The following is a 24,601-nucleotide window of genomic DNA, read 5'->3' as shown; positions in this document are numbered from 1 at the left end:
TGAATAAACATTGACTTCCCTATAATATTATGATCACTGTTACCTATATGGCCATCTAAAATGTCGCAAAGAATGATGGTGTGGCCAGGCTTGGGACACAGACAAGCTGCAGTTTGTATATTTGCAAACCGCAGCCCAGACTTATGCAGAAACTCACAGCTGCAAATGGGCCATTGAAAGGCAATTAAAGGAACAATGGACAATCTTGTCCATCACATCATCTTCCAGACAGAACGGCACCAAGGCCCTGCTCGGAGCCCTCCCAGGATTAGCCACTGACTGCCACCCCAGAAGTGATGTATCAGCCCCTGATTGGATGTGAACGATCAGAGGGTGGAGCCCTGAGGAATTGATGGACAGTGACCCAGAAACCACCCACGAAAGGGTTGGCGAAAACTTAAGCTGTTTAAAAGGCAGTGCGGCCATCATTTCTCTCTCTCTTGGACCGGCTCTGCACCTGACCTCTGACTGCAGTACAGCTACTTACATCAGCCAAGTTCATGGACCCGTGAGATCTACCGTAGGACGACCAGCAAGCACAGGCAACCTACTCGAACTGCAGCCGCCATAAGTGAGGAAACAGATAAGGCCATATCTGCCCTACACCAGCCGGTCATTTGGAAGTTAAGTCAAGGTCATTTAAATTGATAGTTATAGTCTTAGTGTGCACGAACGCGTGATTACTTAAGTATATAACCTTGTATCTAATAAATAAACTGTGATTGAACTGAAATACTTGTGTGATCATTTGTCCACCATACGGGGTAAGCACACACTGCGGTTATAAAAGAGCAACACCGAGATGCTCCAGCACCACGTGTTTATTGGAGCTGATATAAATACTGTCAGAGACCAATTGAGCCGACTGGCCTGGCCCTGTGCTGTAGACTCAATGGAACAGAGACAAATGTATTTATTTTAGATCTACCTGTCGTGGTTGGATAAAATATTATTTCTTGGGATGTGGGTATCGCTGGCTGGGCCAGCATTTGTTGCCCATTCATAATTGCCCTTAAACATGCTGGGTCATTTCAGTGAGGGACAGTTAGTCAACCGCATCTGTGTGGGTCTGGAGTCACATGTGGGCCAGACTGGGTAAGGATGGGCAGATTTCCTTCTTTGAGGGATATCAGTGAACCAGATGGGTTCAAAATGGTTTCATGGTCATCATTAGGCTTTTAATTCCAAATTTTTATTGAATTCAAATTTCACCATCTGCCCTGACGGGATTTGTACCTGGGACCCCAGAGCATTACCCTGGGTCTCTGGATTACTAATCCAGCAACAATACCACAAGGTCACCGCCTCCCCCATACTATCCAGGACAAAATAAATGTCCTTCATTATCTCTTGTGGATCATTTCAGCAGCAACATTCACACCAAAGCTCAAAGAGCATCAGCCCCACTGGAAGCAAAGTGGTGAGACCGACCAGAATGTACCTGTTGTGCAGAACCTTGGTCAGACTGCAGCTGGAGGACTGAGTACAGTTTTACTGCCCTTATCGCCAGAGTGGGAGCGCAACAAACATTCACCAGACTTGTTCCAGGGATGGCAGGGCTGCCCTTTGAGGAGAGATTGGGGAAACCTGACCTGTATTCTCTAGAGTTTCAAATAATGAGAAGTGATCTCATTGAAACTTACAAAATCCATAAAGGAATAGACAGGGTTGGTGCAGGTGAGATGTTTCCCCTGGTTGGAGAGTCTGGAACCAGGGGACACAATGTCAAAATAAGGAGGAAGCCACTTAGGACCGGTCTCGGAGGAGACATTTCTTTACTCAGAGGGTTGTGAATCTTTAGAATTCTCTACCCCAGAGGGCTGTGGGAGCTCAGTCATTGAGTGTGTTTAAAGCAGAGACTGCCAGGTTTCTAACTACCAATAACACAAGGGGCTGGTTTAGCACACTGGGCTAAATAGCTGGCTTTAAAAGCAGACCAAGGCAGGCCAGCAGCACGGTTCGATTCCCATAACAGCCTCCCTGAACAGGTGCCAGAATGTGGCGACTAGGGGCTTTTCACAGTAACTTCATTGAAGCCTACTTGTGACAATAAGTGATTTTCATTTCATTTCAAAAGGAGATGGGGATAGTGTGGGGAAAAAGGCAATGAAGTGAATGATTGTATTGAATGGGAGAGTAGGTTTGATGAGCTGAATGGCCTGCTTCTCTGATACAAAGATAGAACACACAGTGCAGGAGGCCATTCGGCTCATCAAGTCTGCACCAACGCACTTAAGCCCTCACTTCTACCCTATCCCAATAACCACATCTAACCTTTTTTTGGTCACTAAGGGCAATTTATCATGGCCAATCCACCTAACCACCATGTCTTTGGACTGTGGGAGGAAACCAGAGTACCCGGAGGAAACCCACGCAGACATGGGGAGAACATGCAGACTCCGCACAGAGAGTGACCCAGCGGGGAGTCGAACCTGGGACCCTGGCGCTGTGAAGCCACAGTGCTATCCACTTGTGCTGCCCCCATAGGGAGGAAAGTAAATTGTGAAGAGGACATAAGGAGATTACAAAGGGATATAGATAGGTTAAGTGAGTGGGAAAAAATCTGCCAAATGGAGAATAATGTAGGAAAATGTGAAATTGTCCGTGTTGGCCAGAAGAATAAAAAAGCTTATTATCTAAATGGTGAAAGATTGCAGAGCTCTGAGACTCAGAGGGATCTGGGTGTCCAAGAGCATGAATCACAAAAGGCTAGTATACAGGTACAGCAAGTAATTAGGAAAGCTAATAGAATGTTATTGTTTATTGTGGGGAATTGAATACAAAAGTAGGTTATGCTCCTGTGAGCGGGAAAGAATCCAAAAGAATCCCTCGACATTCAGATCTGCTTCAAACATCAAATGGTTTATTGTTGTAACACCGGCGGGGAGTAAGCCTCTGGGTAAAAGCAGATACATCTCCACTGAACAAAGGGAATCATCATCATTTATACAATTTCAAATAGTTAGTCAGCCCAACTCAGCCGGACACGATCCAATCACAATGATTATAGATGACACATATTGACTGGTAGATCCAATGAAAGTGGTTACTGGGCAGCAGGGAACTGCGTGATCAGCTCATGGACAGCTAGGGGGTTAGTCATGAACTCATGATGTCTTCCAGATCCCCTCATCGACCGTCCTTGGGTCTTGTGTATACATAACTCCCGTATCTTAACCTTGTTACTGACTGGTACATTGTCAGAATTCCATCAGAGCATTCCCCTTTGCGTGAGAGAGAGAGAGAGCTGACTGGTGCTGATTTAATCTGACGGTCACCACACCTCACTCGAGGGGCAATGTTGAGGGGGCAGGGCCTTCACGGATGACCTCAGCCGGTACGGCAGGTGAACCCACGCTGTTGGTGTCGCTCAGTATCATAAACCAGCCATCCAGCCAACTGAGCTAACCAATCCCCAGAAATATTAGTTATTGCCCATCTCCCATCACACCATTTAATGTTGTTTCTCAGTCCATGTCAGATAACCTGCCCTATACCTTGATAATTTTCTTCTGCAAGAAACACAGAGATAAATTAAACAAAAGAACCATGTACCCTCCATTGCCCATCTCCATGGCAAGGTGGCATGCTTTAGGGGGATCCAAACAGAAATGGGAAGGAAACATCTTCCAACTTCCAAACCAACTTTCAATCTCTGATCCTTGTGAAATGTGAAACCAGGTATTCACAACAAGGCTCAAAGAACGTCAGCCCACTGGAGTCAAAGTCGTGACACCGGCCAGTCCAGCAGAAGAATCTCTCCAACCATCCCCATTGACCAACTGTCAGAATGACCAAAATGCAGTCCTGGATGTAATACAGAACATAAACAATAACAGCAAAATCCAACCCCTGTAATCACTTGTGAACTTGTTCGTGCCTCAGCAGGTGCGATGAATCACGGAATCCCTTCCCACATTCACAACAGGTGAACAAACTCTCCCCAATGTGAACTCGCTGATATGCCTGCAAATGGGATAACTGAGTGAATCCCTTCCCACATGGAGAGCAGGTGAATGGCTTCTCCCCAGTGTGAACTCGCTGGTGTCTCTGTAGGTTGGATAACCGAGTGAATCCCTTTTCACACTGAGAGCAGGCGAATGGCCTCTCCCCAGTGTGAACCCGACGGTGTGCCCGCAGGTTGGATAACAAAGTGAATCTATTCCCACACTGAGAACAGGTGAATGGCCTCTCCCCAGTGTGAACTCGCTGGTGTGTCTGCAGGCTGGACATATGAGTGAATCCCTTCCCACACTGAGAGCAGGTGAATGGCTTCTCCCCAGTGTGAACTCTTTGGTGTCTCTGCAGGTGGGATAAGCGAGTGAATCTCTTCCCACACTGTGAGCAGGTGAACGGCCTCTCCCCAGTGTGAACTCGCTGGTGTGACTGCAGGTTGTCTAACCGAGTGAATCCCTTCCCACACTGAGAGCAGGTGAACGACCTCTCCCCAGTGTGAGTTCGCTGGTGTATCTGCAGGCTGATCAACTGAGTGAATCCCTTCTCACACAGAGCAGGTGAACGGTTTTTCCCCAGTATGAACTCGCTGGTGTATCTGCAGGTGGGATAACTGAGTGAATCCCTTCCCACATGGAGAGCAGGTAAACGGCCTTTCCCCAGTGTGAACTCGCTGGTGTATCTGCAGGTTGGATGAGGAAATGAATCCTTTCCCACACTGAGAGCAGGTAAACGGCCTCTCCCCAGTGTGAAGTCGCTGGTGTATCTGCAGGTTGGATGAGGAAATGAATCCCTTCCCACACTGAGAGCAGGTGAACGGCCACTCACCAGTATGAACTCGCTCATGTATCTGCAGGCTGATTAACTGAATGAATCCCTTCCCACACCGAGAGCAGTTGAACGGTCTCTCCCCAGTGTGAACTCGCTGATGTGTCCGCAAACTGGATAACTGACTGAATCCCTTCTCACACTGAGAGCAGGTGAACGGCCTCTCCCCGGTGTGAACTCGCTGGTGTGTCTGCAGGTCAGAATACTGAGTGAATCCCTTCTCACACTGAGAGCAGGTGAATGGTCTCTCCCCAGTGTGACTGCGTCGATGAATCTCCAGTGCAGATGGGACTCTGAATCCCTTCCCACAGTCCCCACATTCCCATCGTTTCTCCATATTTTGGGTCTCCTTATGTCTCTCCAGGTCGGACAATCAGTTCACGCCTTGTTCACACACAGAACAGTCTATTCCTGCTGTGAATGGTGTGATGTTTTTTCAGGCTGTATAACTGGTTAAAGCTCTTTCCACAGTCAGTGCTCTGGAACACTCTCACTCGGGTGTGTGTGTCTCGGTGCTTTTCCAGTCACACTGATGTTTAAAATCTTCTCAAGCTGACAGACGAGGCAAACATTTCTCCTTCTAGATTCAAAGTCCGATGATGTTCAGGCCCTGATGAATCAAGTGACTCAGTCTGATCGAGACGTTTAGTTTGAGATTTCTGTCTGTTAGTCCTCCTTTTCTAATATCCTGTAAAAACAATTTACAAAAGACATAAGTGTCAGTACAGGACAGAAATTCAGAACAGACAGGGTCTCCGGTTGCGACATGTCAGGAGCGGCCGCATATGAGGCAGCTCTCATCCGGGGACTTTGTTTTCATAGTTTCATAGAATTTACAGTTCAGATGGAGGCCATTCAGCCCATCGAGTCTGCACCAGCTCTTGGAAAGAGTACCATACCCAAGGTCAACACCTCCACCCTACCCCCATAACCCAGTAACCCCACCCAACACTAAGGGCAATTTTGGACACCAATGGCAATTTATCATAGCCAATCCACCTAACCTGCACATCTTTGGACTGTGGGAGGAAACCCACGCACACACGGGGAGGACGTGCAGACTCCGCACAGTGACCCAGTGACCCAAGCCAGAATCGAACCTGGGACCCTGGAGCTATGAAGCATTTGTGCTATCCACAATGCTACGGTGCTGCCAGTTTTCACCCGGTATTTGAGGGGGTTTGGGGATATTTCAAATTTGTCAATGGGATAAAGCTCCCATACTGTGTTAATGTCCAAGAAACCAAGTTTGAAGAAGCCAGCGAGCAAAGAATCGTCATCCGATTCAGATTCTTTTCCAGGCTCATTGGAAACAAAATAGCGGCGGCTGCTGCCGAAGCGAAAGTTATAGTGTTGTCAGTTGAGATGCTCATGGGCATCTTAGCAACAGCCGACTATCTCCGAGGATCTCCCAATATCAATCGAGGAGCCCCCAGCTCCTATTCGATCGATATTGGCAAAAATGGACGAAACAGTAAAGGGTTGCAGGGCACCGGGCGGCTGTTTCGATGAAGAGCGAGCGGATTGTCTCTTTAGAGGCTGAGATGGTCTGTTGGCTGATAATAACAAATCTCTGCCAAAGTAGGCGACTTAGAGAATCGCTCCAGGAGACAAACTCTTCGCGCGTTATGGGGCAGCCGGAGGGATTGGAGAGCCCGGACCCGACTGAATACACGTCCAGGATGTTTGGGAAGATGGTGGGGAGGGTGGGCAGTTGTTCCCTCCCGAGGTGGATCAGGCCCATCACTCGCTCTGTCAGAAACCTCACCCAGGAGAGCCACCTCGGGCAATAACCGTCAGGTTCCACAGTTACCGGGATAAGGAACGAGTCCTGAGGTGGGCGAATGATCACCGTAACTACAAATGGGAGAGCCGTGCCATCAGGCCCCATCAGGGGGCGGAGCTGCCAAAAAGGAGGGCGGCATTTATCAAGGCCAAGGCTACACTTTTCATACGTGGAGTTCGGTTTGGGGCGGTTTACCCGCACACCTCCGAGTGAGTTTTAATTCAAAAGATCACTACTTCTGAGGCGCTGGATGATGCTGATGCTTTTGTGAGGAAGCTCAGGCTGGGTATATTTTGTATTATATATGGGGTCTTGTTGTTATTGGAGAGGGATTGTGGTTTTGGGGTCTTGTTGGGGTTTCTTGTACCAGTTTGTATTTTACTATTTTTGTGGGGGGGGGGGGGTTCCTTTATTTAAAGTTGGGTGCAGGCGGGGAGAAGGGGTTGCAGGTCATGGTTACTCAGTTTTATATGCCCCGGGAGAGAGTTGCCCTGCGAGCTGAAGAAGGTAGTTAATGAGAGCGAAGTGGTGGGGGTAACTGCAGCTCATTAACATAGTCTAGGTTTTAGATAATGGGCTGAGTGCGTTGGTTCTGTTTGGGGTTAAGGATTGTTGAGCTAAGGGTTTGGGGGTGTTCTTCGGGCTTTTGGTTGTGGTTTTAATGAGAGGCGGGGAGCTCGGGGATAGGGAAGGTTTATTGACGGTGACTGCAGCTTGTTGTTTGGTCTGTTTTGTTGGGGTGCGTGGTGGCCATGGACTCAGACTCGACGATGGATGAGATATTGTTCTTGGCCCCTCTCTGTGGGACTCACCGCTTTGTGCCTACGGATTTCCATTGAGGTCCTGGAGGGAAGGGCTGGAGAGGTTTGGTGACATGTTTGTGAACGGCAGATTTATTGGTTTTGATGAACTGGTAGAAAAAATTACAACTCGCGAACTCTAATTTTCTCAGATGCGTGATTTCCTACATAAGACGATCTTGGCGTTTCCTTTAGCTCCCCCGCCCACTCTGATGATTAGGATTCTATCTCTTGCTGAAGTGGGTGAGGGTAGGATTTCAGATATCTACAGTCAGATCCTGTCTGCAAAGCAAGCTCCACTGGGTGAGGTGAGGAGGAAGTGGGAGGGGGAATTGGATCTGGTTTCTGTGGAGGGGGTGTGGAGTGAGACTGTACAGGGTCAACTCGACCTCCTCCTGTGTTCGGTGTAGCTTGACTCAGTTCAAGGTGGTCCACAGGGCACATCTGTCTGGGACTAGGTTGTGTGGTTTTGTTCTTGGGTGTGGCAGACAGGTGAGCTTCATGTTCTCGGGTCCGGTGAATCATAAAAGGTACCATCCTTTTAACCAGACAAATAAATATGTCAAGCTGAGGGAGCAAAGGATGTCAATGTCTTGAAGAGAGAGAGAGAGAGACCTGGGCCAAGCTTTCCAGAGTCTGCACCCTCCCTGGATTCACTTCCTTTCCCTTCAGTTGCTGCAAGTGACCAATTGAAGGTGAGAATGAGAAAAGAAATGGAAAAGGGGAGAAAAGAAAGTGTTTTACTCACAGATGTTGGACAGAGAAGGTACTATTAGTCTGTGTGAAGCTCAATCTGCATGACACAAAGCTCTGATTGGCTGAAGGACCAGAGTCCTTCCGGTGGGCCCACTCTTTCTATTGGTTAATACTCAACAGGAAGTCGGCGGGTGGGCTCTTCTCTGCACATGCGCATCACCGGTTGTCGGTGTTTGGAGCATGCGCATTCAGATTAATGGGACTTCGTTTCGGAGAGCCCGAGCGAAACTAAGGAGGTGGGTGTGAGGATTTGGAAATACTCTGTGGAGCCGCAAACCCCGATGATTAGTTGTCAGCTCCCTGATTCTGGTTCTTTCCCAGGACCTGAAGTTAATGCCCAAAATATTTGTGGAGTGAGTGGAGGATGGGGAGGGAACATAATAAGGTTAGACCCCGCCCCTCATTTACTCTGATTGGCTGGAGGACCAGGCGGCTTTCAGTCCTCCAGTCCCGCCCTTCATTCACTCTGATTGGTTGGAGGACCAAGCGACTCTCAGTTCTCCAGTCCCGCCCCTTATTCACTCTGATTGGCTGGAGGACCAGGGGGCTGTCTTAGTCCTCCAGCCTCGCCCCTCATTCTCTCTGATTGGCTGGAGGACCAGGCGGCTCTCCAGCTCCGATTCCGTTGCCTGGAGACTCGGCCGCAGATCCCCGGGGGAAGGTATTAAAATTCCGGCTCCTAATCCACACCCTGGCGAGTAGGCCGTGAATCCCCAAGGAAAGGTTTCTTTCTTCAGCTCCGAAAATCCGGACCCCTCAGTCCGCTCCCTGGAAACTTGGCGGTGAATTCCCGAGGAAAGGTCTTTATACTGACTGCTCCCAGACTCTGCCCCTCCAAGACCGCTCCCTGAAGACAGGGAGAAATAGGCATTAGAGACTCGGTATTGGGGAATGAGAGAGGAAAGAATGTTCTCCAGAAACTAGAATTATCTGTTCTGAATTTCTATCCTGTACTGACTGTGATGCCTTTTGTAAACTCCTTTTACAGGATACGAGAAGAGGAGGAATTATAGACAGAAATCTCAAATGTAACGTCTCGATCTGACAGTCACCAGGTTCCTTGGGATCTGACTATCATCAGCCTTTGAGTCTAGAAGGGAAGGAGAAATGTTTGCCCGATCTGACAGCCTCAAAAGATTTTAAACATCATTGTGACTTGAAAAGCACTGAGACCCCCCCCCCCCCTTCTGCCGCCCCCGAATGAAATAACATTGCGCCATTCACAGCGAGGAGTGACACGGGTGAACGAGACTTCCAACTAATTTTTTGACCTGGAGAGACAGAAGGCGACACAAAATATGGAGGAACCGTGGATATGTGGGGACTGTGGGTAGGGTTTCAATGCACCATCTCAACTTGAGATTCATCGATGCAGTCACACAGGGGAGAGGCCGTTCACCTATGCTCAGTGTGGGAAGGGATTCACTGTGTTATCCTGCCGACAGACACACCAGCGAGTTCACACTGGGGAGAGGCCGTTCAACTGCTCAGTGTGGGAAGGGATTCACTCAATTATCCCATCTAAAGACACGCCAGCGAGTTCACACTGGGGAGAAGCCGTTTACCTACTCTCAGTGTGGGAAGGGATTCAGTGATCCACCTGGCCTGCGTTCACACTGGGGATAAGCTGTTCACCTACTGTCTTTGTGGGAAGGGATTCACTCACTTGTCCCAGCGACAGATACACCGGTTGGATCACACTTGGAAGAAGCCGTTCACCTGCTCTCTGTGTGGGAAGGGATTCAGTCAATTATCTAGCCTGCGGAAACACCAAAGAGTTGACACTGGGGAGAGGCCGTTCACTTGCTCTCAGTGTGGGAAGGGATTCATTCATTTGTCCAGGCTGCAGACACACCAGCGAGTTCACACTGGGGAGAGGCAATTCACCTGCTCTCAGTGTGAGAAGGCCATCACCATGTTATCCAACCTGCGGAAACACCAATGAGTTTGCACAAGGGAGAGTTAGCTCAGTTGGCTGGTTTGTGATGCAAAGCGACTCCAACATCAGGGGATTCAACACCCGTACCGGCTGAGCTTATCCATGAAGGCCTCACCTTCTCAGCATTGCCCCTTGCTTGAGTTGTGGTGACCGTCGGATTCAATCACCACCAGTCAGCTCTCATTCTCTCTCAGAGGGCAAAGCAGACTCTGGTCCTCTGGGACTTTGGCGACTTTTATTTCACACAAATACAACAAACATAGATTCCTTTAAGGAGTAAAAACCCAACAGGAAAAGTGATGAAACCGTGGCGAACAAGAAATGTTAAAGATTCCATTGGATCAATGGAGGAGACTCATGAAGTGGCCAAAATAGTAGTGAGCCTGAGTATTGAGAACTTGTTTTGGAATTCAGCAAAGGAGGACCAAGAAACTGAAAAAGAGAAAATAGAATATGACAGCAAACTGGAGAGAAACATAAAAACTGACTTGAAAAGCTCCTATAGGAATGTGAAAGGAAAAGATTAGCAAAGACCAATGTGGGTCCATTCCACGCAGAGACAGGAGTGATTTTTTAAATTTAGAGTACCCAATTCATTCTTTCCAATTAAGGGGTAATGTAGAGTGTCCAATTCACCTACCCTGGACTTCCGGTGGCGGCTATGGAAGGAGACTTCCGGTGGCGACTATGGAGGGAGACTTCCTATGGCGGCTATGGAGGGAGACTTCCTATGGCGGCTATGGAGGGAGACTTCCGGTGGCGGCTATGGAGGGAGACTTCCGGTGGCGGCTATGGAGGGAGACTTCCGGTGGCAGCTATGAAGGAGTAAGTCGCACATTTGGTGGCTCCCGCTCCGGTCGGACCTTTGGACCTATCCCCTGGACTTTTTTTTGGTTTTAAACGGTGAATTCGAAGGTTGAGGCAATTGGGCACCGTTTCCACGTATTAGTGTACGGAGCAAAGAACCAGAAGTGCATGAAAAGGCAGAAATAAAAAGTTAGCCAAGAGCTGTGTTGAAGCTGCAGCAGGAGACAGCATGGCCGAGGACCGGACCCCTGGGGTGGCGACGCTGCGACCATCGGAGCAGTTGATGCAGGTCATCCAGGACGGTTTGGGGGTATAAGCTCACTATGAGGAAGAGCGAGATGTTTGTGGTCCAGGTGAGAAGTCAGGAGAGGCGACTGGGGGATCTGCCGTTCAGAGTGGCCGGGGACAGTTTCAGGGACCGAGGTATCCAAGTGGCGAGGGATTGCGACAGGCTTCATGAATTGAATTTGGCCCGGCTGGTGGATCAGATGGAGGAGGATTCCCAGAGATGTGATGTGCTCCCGTTGTCCCTGGCGGGCAGAGTTTAAACGGTAAAAAAGACGGTCCTCCCAAGATTCCTATTCGTTTTTCAATGCCTCCCCATCTTCCTCCCGCGGTCCTTTTTTATGTGGGTCAGTAAAGTTATTGTGGGGGGTGGTGGTGTGTGTGTGTGTGTGTGTGTGGTGAAGAGGGCAATGCTTGAGCGGAGTCGCGGGGATGGTGGGCTGGCGCTGCCGAATATAGCCATGGTGAGGAGGTGGGTGGTGGGGGGGAGCCGGCGTGAGTGCGCATGGAGGCGGCTTCTTGCAAGGGCACAAGTCTGGGGGCGTTGGTAACATCGCCTCTGCCATTCCTGCCGGCACGGTACTCCACCAGCCCCGTGGTGGTGGCGGCCTTGAGAGTCTGGGGGCAGTGGAGGAGACATGTGGAAGCAGAGGGGGCATCGATATGGTCCCCAATCTGAGATAATCACCGCTTTGCCCCAAGGAGGATGGACGGGGGGTTCCGAATTTGGCGGAGAGCGGGGATTGAGAGGATGGGGGACTTGTTCATAGAAAGAAGCTTCCCGAGTATGAGGGATCTGGAGGAGAAGTTTGCATTGGCAGGGGGGAAATGTATTTCGATATCTGCAGGTACGGGACTTTTTGCGGAAGCAGGTACCAACCTTCCCACTCCTGCTGTTAAGGGTATTCAGGATAGGGTGGTTTCCAGAGGATGGATAGGAGAGGGGAGCGTCTCGGACATATATAAAGAGCTTATGGGATTGGAGGAGACGCAGACCGAGGAGCCAAAGCAAAAGTGGGAGGAGGAGCTGGAGGGAGAGTTAGAGGAGAGCCTTTGGGCGGACGTGCTGAGTGGGTCAATGCAACCACAACATGTGCCAGGCTCGGCCTGATCCAATTTAAGGTTGTTCATTGGGCTGATATGACAGTGGCCCGGATGAGCAGATTCTTTGAGGTAGAAGACAGGTGTCTGAAATGGGTGGGGGGGGGGGAAGCCAGTGAACCAGTGAACCATGTCCACATGTTCTGGACATGTCCAAGGCTGAGGGGATTTCGGCAGGGGTTTGCTGATGTCATGTCCAAGGTATTAAATACGAGGCTGGCAATGGGTCCAGAGGTGGTGATTGTTGGGGTGTCACAGAATCCAGGAGGAGAGAGAGGCGGATGTTCTGGCCTTTGCTTCCCTGGTAGCCCGGAGGTGGATATTGTTGGCATGGAGGGACTCAAAGCCCCTGAAATCGGAGACCTGGCTTTCGGACATGGCTAGCTTCCACTGCCTGGAGAACATTCAGTTCGCCATGAGAGGGTCTCTGCTGGGGTTCGCCCAGAGGTGGCAACCGTTCATCGACTTCCTTGCGGAGAACTAATCGTCAGCAGAACGGGGGGGGGGGGGGGGGGGTTAGGCTAGCGTAGATTAGGGGGGTAAGTAATTGTTGGACCTGTGGGAGATGGAGGTGGTATTTGCACGAGGTTAATATTTTCCTTGTTATGTACATTGTTTATTTTGTTGCTGTTACAATGCCAATGAAATACCTCAATCAAATGTTTATTTAAAAAAAGTGGGGGGGGAGGCCCCGGGGTGGCACCAAGTTGAGGTGGGGGTGGGTGGAAAATTTATTGTGGGGAGGGGGTAAGGATGTTGTGGCTGTTCACTGTTGCCATGGTTATTTTTTGGTTTTCTTCTTTGTTAAGTATATATTTGAAAATGCCCCCAATAAAATATTTCAACAAAAAGAATCCCACCGCCGGCGAATGGCGCGTCGCCGAGAACCACCCGGCTGGGGAACCGCAGAACCCCACGCCCGATCTGTATTGGTACATCCAGACCATCTAACTCTCCCTGTCTCTGTTACCAATTCCAATCTCTGCAACGCTCCCCATCAATCTAACATTTCCCTCTCACTAGAACCCTCCAGTTCTCTTTACCATCCACTAAACCTTCGCCCCTTCCGATCTGAGTTTGTCATTCAGAGACTCCATCCGATATCCTCCAGCTCCCACAACCCTTCCTATCTCTGTAACATCCTCCAATCCCCAAACTATCCCTATTTCTCTAACCTCATTAAGAGGTATAACCCTGTTTATCGTTGTAATATTCTACAGTTCCTTCATCCCCTCCATCCTCCATAACACCCGTCAGCTCAACTCTTAGATAGCAGATCAAATCACAGCAATCTCCCCCAGATGCTGCAACTCTACAGCACCTGCAACCGTCCCTTATCCCTGGAACCTCTTCAAACCCCTCCAACCTCTTTTTATGTGAAATCCTCGATGCCCCCACAATGCACACAGTGCTGTAATCTTCCCCAGCCTCTAAAAATACTCACCACTGCTGTATCTCCTCAGTGCTCCCTTGTCTGACAATCCCAATAGCCATAAAACTCTCTCCATCCCAGTTACTGTGTTGAGACTCTTAATACCCCCCCATGCCTGTTACCTTCTCATCTGTACAATTCTCCCTGTCTCTATAACATCCTCCAGCCCCTACAACACTCTCTATCTCTGTCACATCCTCCAGCCCCTACAACACTCTCTATCTCTGTAACATCCTCCAGCCCCCACAACACTCTCTATCTCTGTAACATCCTCCAGCCCCTACAACACTCTCTATTTCTGTAACATCCTCCAGCCCCTACAACACTCTCTATCTCTGTAACATCCTCCAGCCCCTACAACACTCTCTATCTCTGTAACATCCTCCAGCCCCTACAACACTCTCTATCTCTGTAACATCCTCCAGCCCCTACAACACTCTCTATCTCTGTAGCTTCCTCCCATCCCTACAACTCTCTCTATCTCTGTAACATCCTCCAGCCCCTACAACACTCTCTATCTCTGTAGACTCCTCCAGCCCCTACAACACTCTCTATCTCTGTGACATCCTCCAGCCCCTACAGCACTCTCTATCTCTGTGGCATCCTCCAGCCCCTACAACACTCTCTATCTCTGTAACATCCTCCAGCCCCCTACAACACTCTCTATCTCTGTAACATCCTCCAGCCCCTACAACACTCTCTATCTCTGTAACATCCTCCAGCCCCTACAACACTCTCTATCTCTGTAACATCCTCCAGCCCCTACAACACTCTCTATCTCTGTAACATCCTCCAGCCCCTCTGTCGCTTCCTCCCATCCCTACAATGCTTCCTATCTTTGAAATCTCCTATAGACGTTACACCCCACCTGAACTTTCATACATCCTACAGCCCCAACAACTTTCCCTATCTCTATGATAGTTCCCTCCCCTACAGTAAAGTAAGTTGCAGTGGTTGCAGATGATCATAGGCTGCTTTCCCCTTTGAGGGGGAGGGCTAACTTGTGGTGATTTAACCTGAGGATCACCATACCTCAGGTGAGGGGCAACATTGAGAAGGACGGACTTTCATGCATAACCCTACATCCCCCACAGCCCTCCCTCTGTCCCCTGCATCCTGCTATCCATATAGGTTTCCCTCTCTGTGTAAAAGGTATTTTAGCCCCGATGACTCTCTCTATCTCTGTAACATTGTCTACCCCTACAACACTCCTGAATTCTGCAACCTCCTTCAGCACCTGTGACCCTCCCTATCTCTGTAACCTCTGCTGTTCTCCTGCTGTGTTCTTCCCCTTTGTAGTTAATATAAACTCCGTATCCTTAAATCTGTCTCATCCGGTTCTGGCAACTTACCGATTTTCAGTAAATTCAGCCTATCAAATACGTCACTGTCAACGTTTAACCCATCAGTGTCTCGACTACCTCCTTTTTCACTCTGGCTTGGACACCAAGTTCTTTTTTAAAATAAATTTAGAGTAGCCAATTATTTTTTTACAATTAAGGGACAGTTTAGCACGGCCAATCCAACTGTATTGCACATCTGTTTTTGGGTTGTGGGGGTGGGACCCACACAGTCACTGCGAGAATGTGCAAACACCACACGGACAGTGACCCGGGGCTGGGATCGAACCAGGGTCCTCGGTGCCATGAGGCAGCAATGCCTTGGACACCAAGTTCTGTGGTAAAGGCAGATACTCATTCGGTACCAGTCTGCCTCCCTTCATATCCAAATCCCCTTTCAGTTCCAGATTCAGCTCCATGCTCCTTTTACAGCTTTGGCAGCAAAAATAGTCAAGCAGATTATTATTTGAATGGGTGTAAATTGTGAGAGGCGGATACTCAGCGAGAACTTGGTGTCCTCGTGCATCAGTCGCTGAAAGTAAGCGCACAGGTACAGAAGGCAGTAAAGAAGGCTAATAGTATGTTGGCCTTCATAGCGAGAGGATTGAAGTATTGGAATAGAGATGTTTTGCTGCAGTTGTATAGGGCATTGCTGAGGCCACACCTGGAATATTGTGAGCAGTTTTGGTGTCCTTATCTGAGGAAAGATGTTCTTGCTGTGGAGAGAGTGCGGTGAAGATTCACCAGGCCGAATCCAGGGATGGCGGGACGGTCATATGAGGAGAGACTAAATCAGTTAGGATTAAATTCATTGGCATTTAATTCTAACAGGATTAGACAGGGTAGATTCAGAAAGAATGTTCCCAATGGTGGGCGAGTCCAGAACTAGGGGTCAGAGTTTGAGGATAAGGGGTAAACCTTTTAGGACTGAGGTGAGGAGAAATTTCTTCACACAGAGAGCGGTGAATCTGTGGAATTCGCTGCCACAAAAATTAGTTGAGGCCAAAAGGTAGTTGTGTAATTTCAAGAGGAATCAGATACAGCTCTTGGGACTAAAGGGAAATGGGGAAGGCGGGATCAGAGTATTGAACTTGATGATCAGCCATGATCATAATAAATGGTGGAGCAGGCTCGAAGGGCTGAATGGCCTCCTCCTGCTTCTATTTTCTATGCTCCAGTCGCCAGGCAGACGTAGCCAGAGAGTCCTGCCCTTAGGGGGTGGGATTCTCCGTTGCAAGGATTCTCCGTTACGCCGGAAGCGCTCCCGTGCCCGGGCAGTTCCCGACGGCGTGGGGTTGCCCACACTGGGAAACCCCATTGACTGGTTGGCAGACGGAGAATCCTGTGCAGAATGTTTTTAGTACTGGGGAGCTGAACTCCGAGATCGGGCTGCCATTTTAAAGGGGTGCCCTGATCTCTCAGAGAGCTGTGGGTCCTCCACACCCCCCACTCATGGGAAATGTCAACCCCCACACACATGGACAGTACCCCAAATCCCCCCAAGTGAAAACACCCCACTCTGGGGTGCTGGGGGTCTCCCCTGCTTAGGTCCCCCCAAGCCCCCTTAAAACATCCCTTCCCTTCCGTGACCTCCACCCATCAGTCCCTATGTAGCTGCCCTGCACTCCTCCACCCTTCAAACTACCCTCCACCCTCATTTCATTGGCATGGCCCCTCGCTCCCTGACCCTTGGCAGTGCCACTCACACTCGGGGCACCCTTTAACTGCTTCTGCAGGGTGGCGGTGCCAGCTGGGCAGTGCTAATGTGCCTGCGTCCCAGGGGAGGGCCAGGGATTCACCTGTACTTACCTGACCTCCCAGGGGTCTCCAGTGGCCCCCCCCAGGGTGCCATTCCGCCTGGTCCACGTTTGTGTGGACCAGCACTGATCGGCACCGGCTGCAGCAAATTAGACATGTGGGCAAGACTGGGGAGAAACTCGCCAAATCCAAAACAACACGACCTATTACTATTCTCAATGTTCAATATTTCAATATGTTCTCTACAAATACAATAAAACAATAATATTAAAAGTTAAAATTCACTTCCCTGTTGGGCTTTTCCCCGTTCCAGTCTGGGCTTCTGATGAGTTTAATTCTTTGGTCCTCTTCCCAGACGACGGCAGTTCTTCTCTTCAACTTCTGACTTCCAACGTCTGACGCGAAACAGCCGAGCGTTCAACGATGTTCCTGGCGTCTGAAGCGACTTGACTTTTTTCCAGTCCTTTGTTCGCTTGAGCTGATTTGTCAGCCAACCAAGACTGCATTCTCTCAGCAGAATGTGTCAGTGATGGTCTCCGAGTACACTGCTCCCTCTCAGTGACACTTGGCAACTGCAGCGTAAATGTCCGGCGAAATTGTAGGTCTCTGAGTCCAACAGCAATTCCAGGTCGATGTTATCGTCCATTCCTCTCGCTGTGGTATTGTCCATTACGGCTCCCTCAATGTTGCTCAGCAGTGAGTCATTCTCACTGCTGCTTGGGAATTGCACGAATAAAAATCCGGTGGACCTGAAGCTCCCAGTGTCTGACGAGGATTCTCGATCGATACTGTCCATTTCGTCATCATCTATGAAATTTGCAACGGCTCCAGCTGGGGTATTGTCCACAGTGGCTCCCTCAGTGTTGCTGAGCAGTGAGGCTTGGTCCTCTGGATGATGATCGATGGCAACAGAGGAGACCTCACCGGCAGATCTATCTTCCACATCACTACTGCCATTGACGCTATTTTCCTGCAGTTCAATGTGGCATTCAATGTCATCAAGATTAACAGCTGGAGTAAGAGATTCAACCATTGGTTCAGGTGAGCTGCTTGTCCACTCGATCATCTGACAGTGTCTCACACCTTGGCTGATCTCCAGGGAAACTCCCAGATCCCAGCTGGTCATTCTGGCCACTCGGTACCAGGATCAGCCTCCTCCACAATAGCTGAACTTTGATCTCTGACACGAGGGCCTGGAGGTTCAGCTCCTCTTCTGGCTGCTCGGTTCCAACTTCGATCTCCTCTGCAAACACAACAGCAGCTGAGGTATTTTGACCGTTGGCACATTGTGCCTGATCTCCACCGGGGATAATTTCTTCAATTTCTACAGTAGTCACTTCATCAATCTTTGCGACAGAAACAGAACGAACTGCTCCGTGAATTTTACCATTTGCCCAACAATATATAATCCACGTAGTCACGATCATTGTTCTGAGTGCCTGGATATAATGTTCACTCTGAGCAATCGTTTACTGTCTGAGCAATTGGCAGGTAGAACACCAAATCAATGGTAAAGGTTCTGTCAACAGCGAGTTAAACTGAGTTACTATGGAAACGGGTGATGCGGGATGACATAAACTACCATGGTGGGTACCATGACAACACGGAACTCTGTCACAATAGCATCATACCCGACAGTGTGATGTCACAGGGACCACAATTCCCCAATTTAGAGAATCAAGTCAGGAAGCAAAGAACAAGGGGCAGAATTCTCTGTTTGAGAGGCTAAGTGTAGACACCAGGACTGAATGGGAGGTGTTCCCCGGTCCTGATGGGGGTGTGACTGCCGGAGCCATTTAGGACATGCTAATGTGGCAGCACTCACACCACGTGGCACTAGTGCAATTCCAAAGCAGGCCCCGAGATTCACAGATACAGAGCTCGAGCTTTTACTGGATGCCATGGAGGAGAGGTGGGGCACGCTGTTCCCCGAGGTGGGTAGGAGGTTGTCACCCACAGATGTCAACCGGGCCTGGGCGGAGGTGGCAGAGGCCATGATCGGATCATGGTCAGTAACTCGGGACCGAGTGGTCAGTGTCTATCTATATTTTCCAGCTATGGACACAGTGGGTGGGATTTTCTGCTCCCCCCTCGAGTGTTTTGCGGTGGCAGAGGCAGCCAACCATTGGCCTTCCAATCCCTTCCAATGTTAATTATGTCCAGCATACTGTTAGTCGAGATCGCTGGGAAAGGAAATAATTGACTGTTACAGCTTTTAAAGACTGCAGTGAGTATTTAAGGGGATTTCCTAACTCTTGGTGAGCATAGAACTAGACATGCCTCATCACAATGCAGAGCACCTTCATTGTCTGATGATGAATTAGAGGTGTTTTTGTAAAAAGATGATCAAGGAGGGTTCCCTATTTTGGGACTTTAAAAACCCTCCCACAAGAGGTAATGGACAAAGCAGCATATGGTTGCTGAGGAAGAAAGAGTTTGTTGGATGTGAAAAACAGCTTGAATGCAACATCAAACAATAAGGTTCTCTGCATTGTGATGAGGGATGTCTTGCGATATAGTTCCAAGTCAGGCTGGTGTGTGGCTTGGAGGGGAACTTGCAGGCAGTGGTGCCCCCATGTATTTACTGCCCTTTTCCTTCCAAGTGGCAGAGGTTGGGGGTTGGAAGGTGCTGTTGAAGGAACCTGGCCGAGTTGCTGCAGTGCATCTTGTTTATGGTATACACTGCTCCCACTGTATGTCGATTGTAGAGGGAATGAATAGGGGACTTCCGGTTGTGGCTATGTAGAGCTAAGTCGCACGTTCAGCAGCTCCCGCTAGCATTTTGTGCTGTCAGTTGCCTGGATTCGTCCGAAGTGTCCTCTGGGATTTGACTGGTTTGACCCTGTGCAGCTGTGGGCTTCGGCGGTGAGCCTGGGTACGGGTGTAGAGGCTGATACCTACCATCTGGTGTACTGCTCTCCGAATCCCTGGTGCTGTCGTCTTCGGCCAAGGAGTTGTCCACCTCGCTTTTGGACGTTTTGAGTGGCATCGGCTGGCTGGCGTCTATGGTCTCCGAAAAGTCAGTGTTTGTGGTCTCCCAGCTGCTCAAGCTGTACATCTCTTCGTCGGAGCTGTCAGTGATTCTCTGGGTGACCAACCCATCCTTGTTCGTTGTGATGTTGAGCAGGAGGTTATTGTGGCCCATTGTAGAGCTCTCCCCCAGATCCAGGGAGCCCGGGGAGGGTGGGCTGCGAGGGATCATGCTCTGAAACCATTTGCGGTTGTCCTCCAGGTTGGCCAACATCTCTTTGGCATCAGGATAAACCAGTTCAGCCCAGGTCTCCCAGAGAGGATGCACAATTAAATCGATAAACCCAACCTAACGGTAGGAAAAAGAACATCTAATCAGGAAACTTGACACCTTTTCCATTATTTCTCCTCGCCCTCCTCTCAGTAATTTGACATAGGCCATTCAGCCTCTCTGTTCATCAACCATGGCTAATCATAGGAGCAGAAGTAGGTCATTCAGCCCTTTGAGCCTATGACTGATCCAGTTGTGGTCTTAACTCCACTTTGCCATACACCCCCCACCCCATTACCTTTGACTGCCTTGTCTATCAACAATTTGACCAACAACGCACCCGCAAATTCACTGTTTGCCTTCATTCCCAGAACATGAATATCACTGGCAAAGTCAATATGTATTGCCCATCTCTATTTGCCCTTCAGAAGTTGGTGTTGAGCCACCTTCTTGCCTGCAACTAAGTGGCTTGCTCGGCCATTTCAGAGGGCAGTTAAAAGTCAAGCACTTTACTGTTGCTTTGAAGTCACACTCAGGCCAGACCAGGTAAGGCTGGTAGATTTCCTTCCTCAGAGGACCATGAGTGAACCAGGTGTGTTAGTTTAACAAAACAGGAGTTTCCTTTGCACCATGACTGATACAAGCTTTTTATACCAGAATTTATAACAAATTAATGGAGTGTAATTTTCACAATTGTAGCCGTCAATGGTGGGATGTGAACTCATGTCTCATAAATTTGTGCTTTCCAAATTACTGTCCCAGCAACATAACCTTTGGCAACCCAAACCTTCAGTGACTGAATGACGAAACATTGAGGAACTGGGCAGTAGAGGGCACTGAAGGTACAGAATCAGACTCGTTATTCAGATCCAATTTGCTTCTAAATTGGAATAGATTATTGTAATTGTTCAATTTTTCAACCCTTTTACTTTCAATATATGTTTTAAAGTTGTGACTGCTGATGCCCTAATTGGAGAAACTGGTTTGTGGAAGTGAACAAATCCAGCAGTATGGGGCAATGGGACAAAAATTAGTCCCATTAAAATTAGGCATGCTGAGTAACACAGGACACTGTAGGAGAGGGGTTACTGAGTGACAGTGTGAGGGAGCTCCATTAATATCAGTACAGATACACTCAGTAACACAGGGTGCTGGGGGGTGGGGTTACTCAGTGATGGTGTGAGCGAGCTCCATTAATATCAGCACAGATACACTCAGTAACACAGGGTGCTGGGGGGTGGGGTTACTCAGTGACGGTGTGAGGGTGCTCCATTAATATCAGTATAGATACACTCAGTAACACAGGGTGCTGGGGGGTGGGGTTACTCAGTGATGGTGTGAGCGAGCTCCATTAATATCAGCACAGATACACTCAGTAACACAGGGTGCTGGGGGGTGGGGTTACTCAGTGACGGTGTGAGGGAGCTCCATTAATATCAGTATAGATACACTCAGTAACACAGGGTGCTGGGGGGTGGGGTTACTGAGTGACGGTGTGAGGGAGCTCCATTAATATCAGTATAGATACACTCAGTAACACAGGGTGCTGGGGGGTGGGGTTACTCAGTGACGGTGTGAGGGAGCTCCATTAATATCAGTATAGATACAGTCAGTAACACAGGGTGCTGGGGGGTGGGGTTACTCAGTGATGGTGTGAGGGAGCTCCATTAATATGAGCAGAGATACACTCAGTAACACAGGGTGCTGGGGGGTGGGGTTACTGAGTGACAGTGTGAGGAAGCTGGAATAACATTTAACATCAGTATAGATACAGTCAGTAACACAGGTATTGTCCATTACGGCTCCCTCAATGTTGTTCAGCAGTGAGTCATTCTCACTGCTGCTCGGGAATTGCACAAATAAAAATCCGGTGGACCTGAAGCTCCCAGTGTCCGACGAGGATTCCAGATCGATACTGTCCATTTCTTCATCATCTATGAAATTTGCAACGGCTCCAGCTGGGGTATTGTCCACAGTGGCTCCCTCAGTGTTGCTGAGCGGTGAGGCTTGGTCCTCTGGATGATGATCGATGGCAACAGAGGAGACCTCACCGGCAGATCTATCTTCCACATCACTACTGCCATTGACGCTATCTTCCTGCAGTTCAATGTCATCAAGATTAACAGCTGGAGTCAGAGATTCAACCATTGGTTCAGGTGAGCCGCTTGTCTCTCACACCTTGGCTGATCTCCAGGGAAACTCCCAGATCCTGCTGGTCATTCTGGCCGCTCGGTACCAGGATCAGCCTCCTCCACAACAGCTGACCTTTGATCTCTGTCACGAGGGCCTGGAGGTTCAGCTCCTCTTCTGGCTGTTCGGTTCCAACTTCGATCTCCTCTGCAAACACAACAGCAGCTGAGGTATTTTGACCGTTGACACATTGTTCCTGATCTCCACCGGAGATAATTTCTTCAATTTCTCCAGTAGTCACTTCATCAATCTTTGCGACAGAAACAGAATGAACTGCTCCATGAATTTTACCATTTGCCCAACAATATATAATCCACGTAGTCACGATCATTGTTCTGAGTGCCTGGATATAATGTTCACTCTTAGCAATCGTTTTCTGTCTGAGCAATTGGCAGGTAGAACACCAAATCAATGGGAAAGATTCTGTCAACAGCGAGTTAAACTGGGTAACTATGGAAACGGGTGATGTGGGATGATGTAAACAAACATGGTGGGTACCATGACAACACGGAACTCTGTCACAATAGCATCATACCCGACAGTGTGATGTCACAGGGACCACAATTCCCCAATTTAGAGAATCAAGTCAGGAAGCAAAGAACAAGGGGCAGAATTCTCTGTTTGAGAGGCTAAGTGTAGACACCAGGACTGAATGGGAGGTGTTCCCCGGTCCTGATGGGGGCGTGACTGCCGGAGCCATTTAGGACATGCTAATGTGGCAGCACTCACACCACGTGGCACTAGTGCAATTCCAAAGCAGGCCCCGAGATTCACAGATACAGAGCTCGAGCTTTTACTGGATGCCATGGAGGAGAGGTGGGGCACGCTGTTCCCCGAGGTGGGAAGGAGGTTGTCACCCACAGATGTCAACCGGGCCTGGGCGGAGGTGGCAGAGACCATGATCGGATCATGGTCAGTAACTCGGGACCGAGTGGTCAGTGTCTATCTATATTTTCCAGCTATGGACACAGTGGGTGGGATTTTCTGCTCCCCCCGCGGGTGTTTTGTGGTGGCAGAGGCAGCCCACCATTGGCCTTCCAATGTTAATTACGTCCAGCATACTGTTATTCGAGATCACTGGTATAGGAAATAATTGACTGTTCCAGCTTTTAAAGACTGTAGTTAGTATTTAAGGGGATTTCCTATCTCTTGGTGGGCATAGAACTAGACATGCCTGATCACAATGCAGAGCACCTTCATTGTCTGATGATGAATTAGAGGTGTTTTTGTAAAAAGATCTTCAAGGAGGGTTCCCTATTTTGGGACTGTAAAAACCCTCCCACAAGAGGTAATGGACAAAGCAGCATATGGTTGCTGAGGAAGAAAGAGTTTGTTGGATGTGAAAAACACCTGGAATGCAACATCAGACAATAAGGTTCTCTGCATTGTGATGAGGGATGTCTTGCGATATAGTTCCAAGTCAGGATGGTGTGTGGCTTGGAGGGGAACTTGCAGGCAGTGGTGCCCCCGTGCATTTACTGCCCTTTTCCTTCCAAGTGGCAGAGGTTGGGGGTTTGGAAGGTGCTGTTGAAGGAACCTGGCCGAGTTGCAGTGCATCTTGTTTATGGTACACACTGCTCCCACTGTATGTCGATTGTAGAGGGAGTGAATAGAAGACTTCCGGTTGCAGCTATGTAGAGCTAAGTCGCACGTTCGGCAGCTCCGGCTAGCACAGGACTTTTGGGTTCTTTTCAGGGCCCGCTACGGCGCTTGTTCAACTTTTCCCGGTGTGGAAAGGGAACAGTAACATTTCCCTGCTGGTGTATGGATTGGACCAGGAGCGGGACGATTTAAAAAGTGGCATTGGTGCAGAGAATGGTGCGAGGGAGGAGGACCAAGATGACGGTGGGCGGTGACCAGGCAGCGTGAATGCAATGGCCGCAGGAGCAGCAGGAGCTGCTCCAGCACTGCTTTAGGGAGCTCAAGGCAGAGCTGCTGGAACCGCTGAAGGCCTCATTCGACAAGCTCCTGGAGACCCAAACGGCCCAAGGGGCGGCGATCCGGGAGGTCCGGCAAAAGGCCTCGGAGAACGAGGATGAGATCCTAAGCCTGGCGGTGAAGGTGGAAGCGCACGAGGCGCTCCACAAGAAATGGCAGGCGAGGTTCGAGGAAATGGAGAACTGGTCGAGGTGGAAGAATCTGCGGATCCTGGGCCTCCCGGAGGGGCTGGAGGGATCGGACATGGGGGCCTACGTGGTCACCCTGTTGAATTCGCTGATGGGAGCGGGGGCCTTCCAGGGGCCCTTGGAGCAGGAGGGGGCCCATGGGCGATGCTGGTGCGGTTCCACCGGTTTCCTGATCGAGAGTGTGTGCTAAGGTGGGCCAAGAAGGAGCGGAGCAGCAGGTGAGAGAATGCAGAGGTCCGGATCTACCAGGATTGGAGT

General features: G+C 49.4%; 2 protein-coding genes across 3 annotated transcripts in view; both read right to left on the bottom strand.

Moving 5' to 3' along the window:
- Positions 1-24,601, bottom strand: part of LOC119951358 (zinc finger protein 229-like) — a 394,086-nt gene that overhangs the window by 221,198 nt on the left and 148,287 nt on the right. The window lies entirely within an intron of this gene.
- LOC119951547 overlaps positions 2,852-24,601 on the bottom strand; it is a 31,225-nt gene continuing 9,475 nt past the window's right edge. The window contains 9 exon segments of the mRNA XM_038774740.1: positions 2,852-4,507; positions 4,509-5,155; positions 6,007-6,112; positions 7,381-7,478; positions 17,331-17,797; positions 17,868-18,155; positions 19,688-20,105; positions 21,828-22,153; positions 22,293-22,467. Of these exon segments, the coding sequence (XP_038630668.1) occupies positions 3,859-4,507; positions 4,509-5,155; positions 6,007-6,112; positions 7,381-7,478; positions 17,331-17,797; positions 17,868-18,155; positions 19,688-20,105; positions 21,828-22,153; positions 22,293-22,467 (3,174 nt within the window). The 3' untranslated portion in view covers positions 2,852-3,858.

The sequence above is a fragment of the Scyliorhinus canicula genome, chromosome 17 (assembly GCF_902713615.1).
Source record: "Scyliorhinus canicula chromosome 17, sScyCan1.1, whole genome shotgun sequence".
Lineage (NCBI taxonomy): Eukaryota > Metazoa > Chordata > Chondrichthyes > Carcharhiniformes > Scyliorhinidae > Scyliorhinus > Scyliorhinus canicula.
Note: the sequence above shows the minus strand (reverse complement) of the source record. Positions and strands in the feature narration are given on the sequence as shown.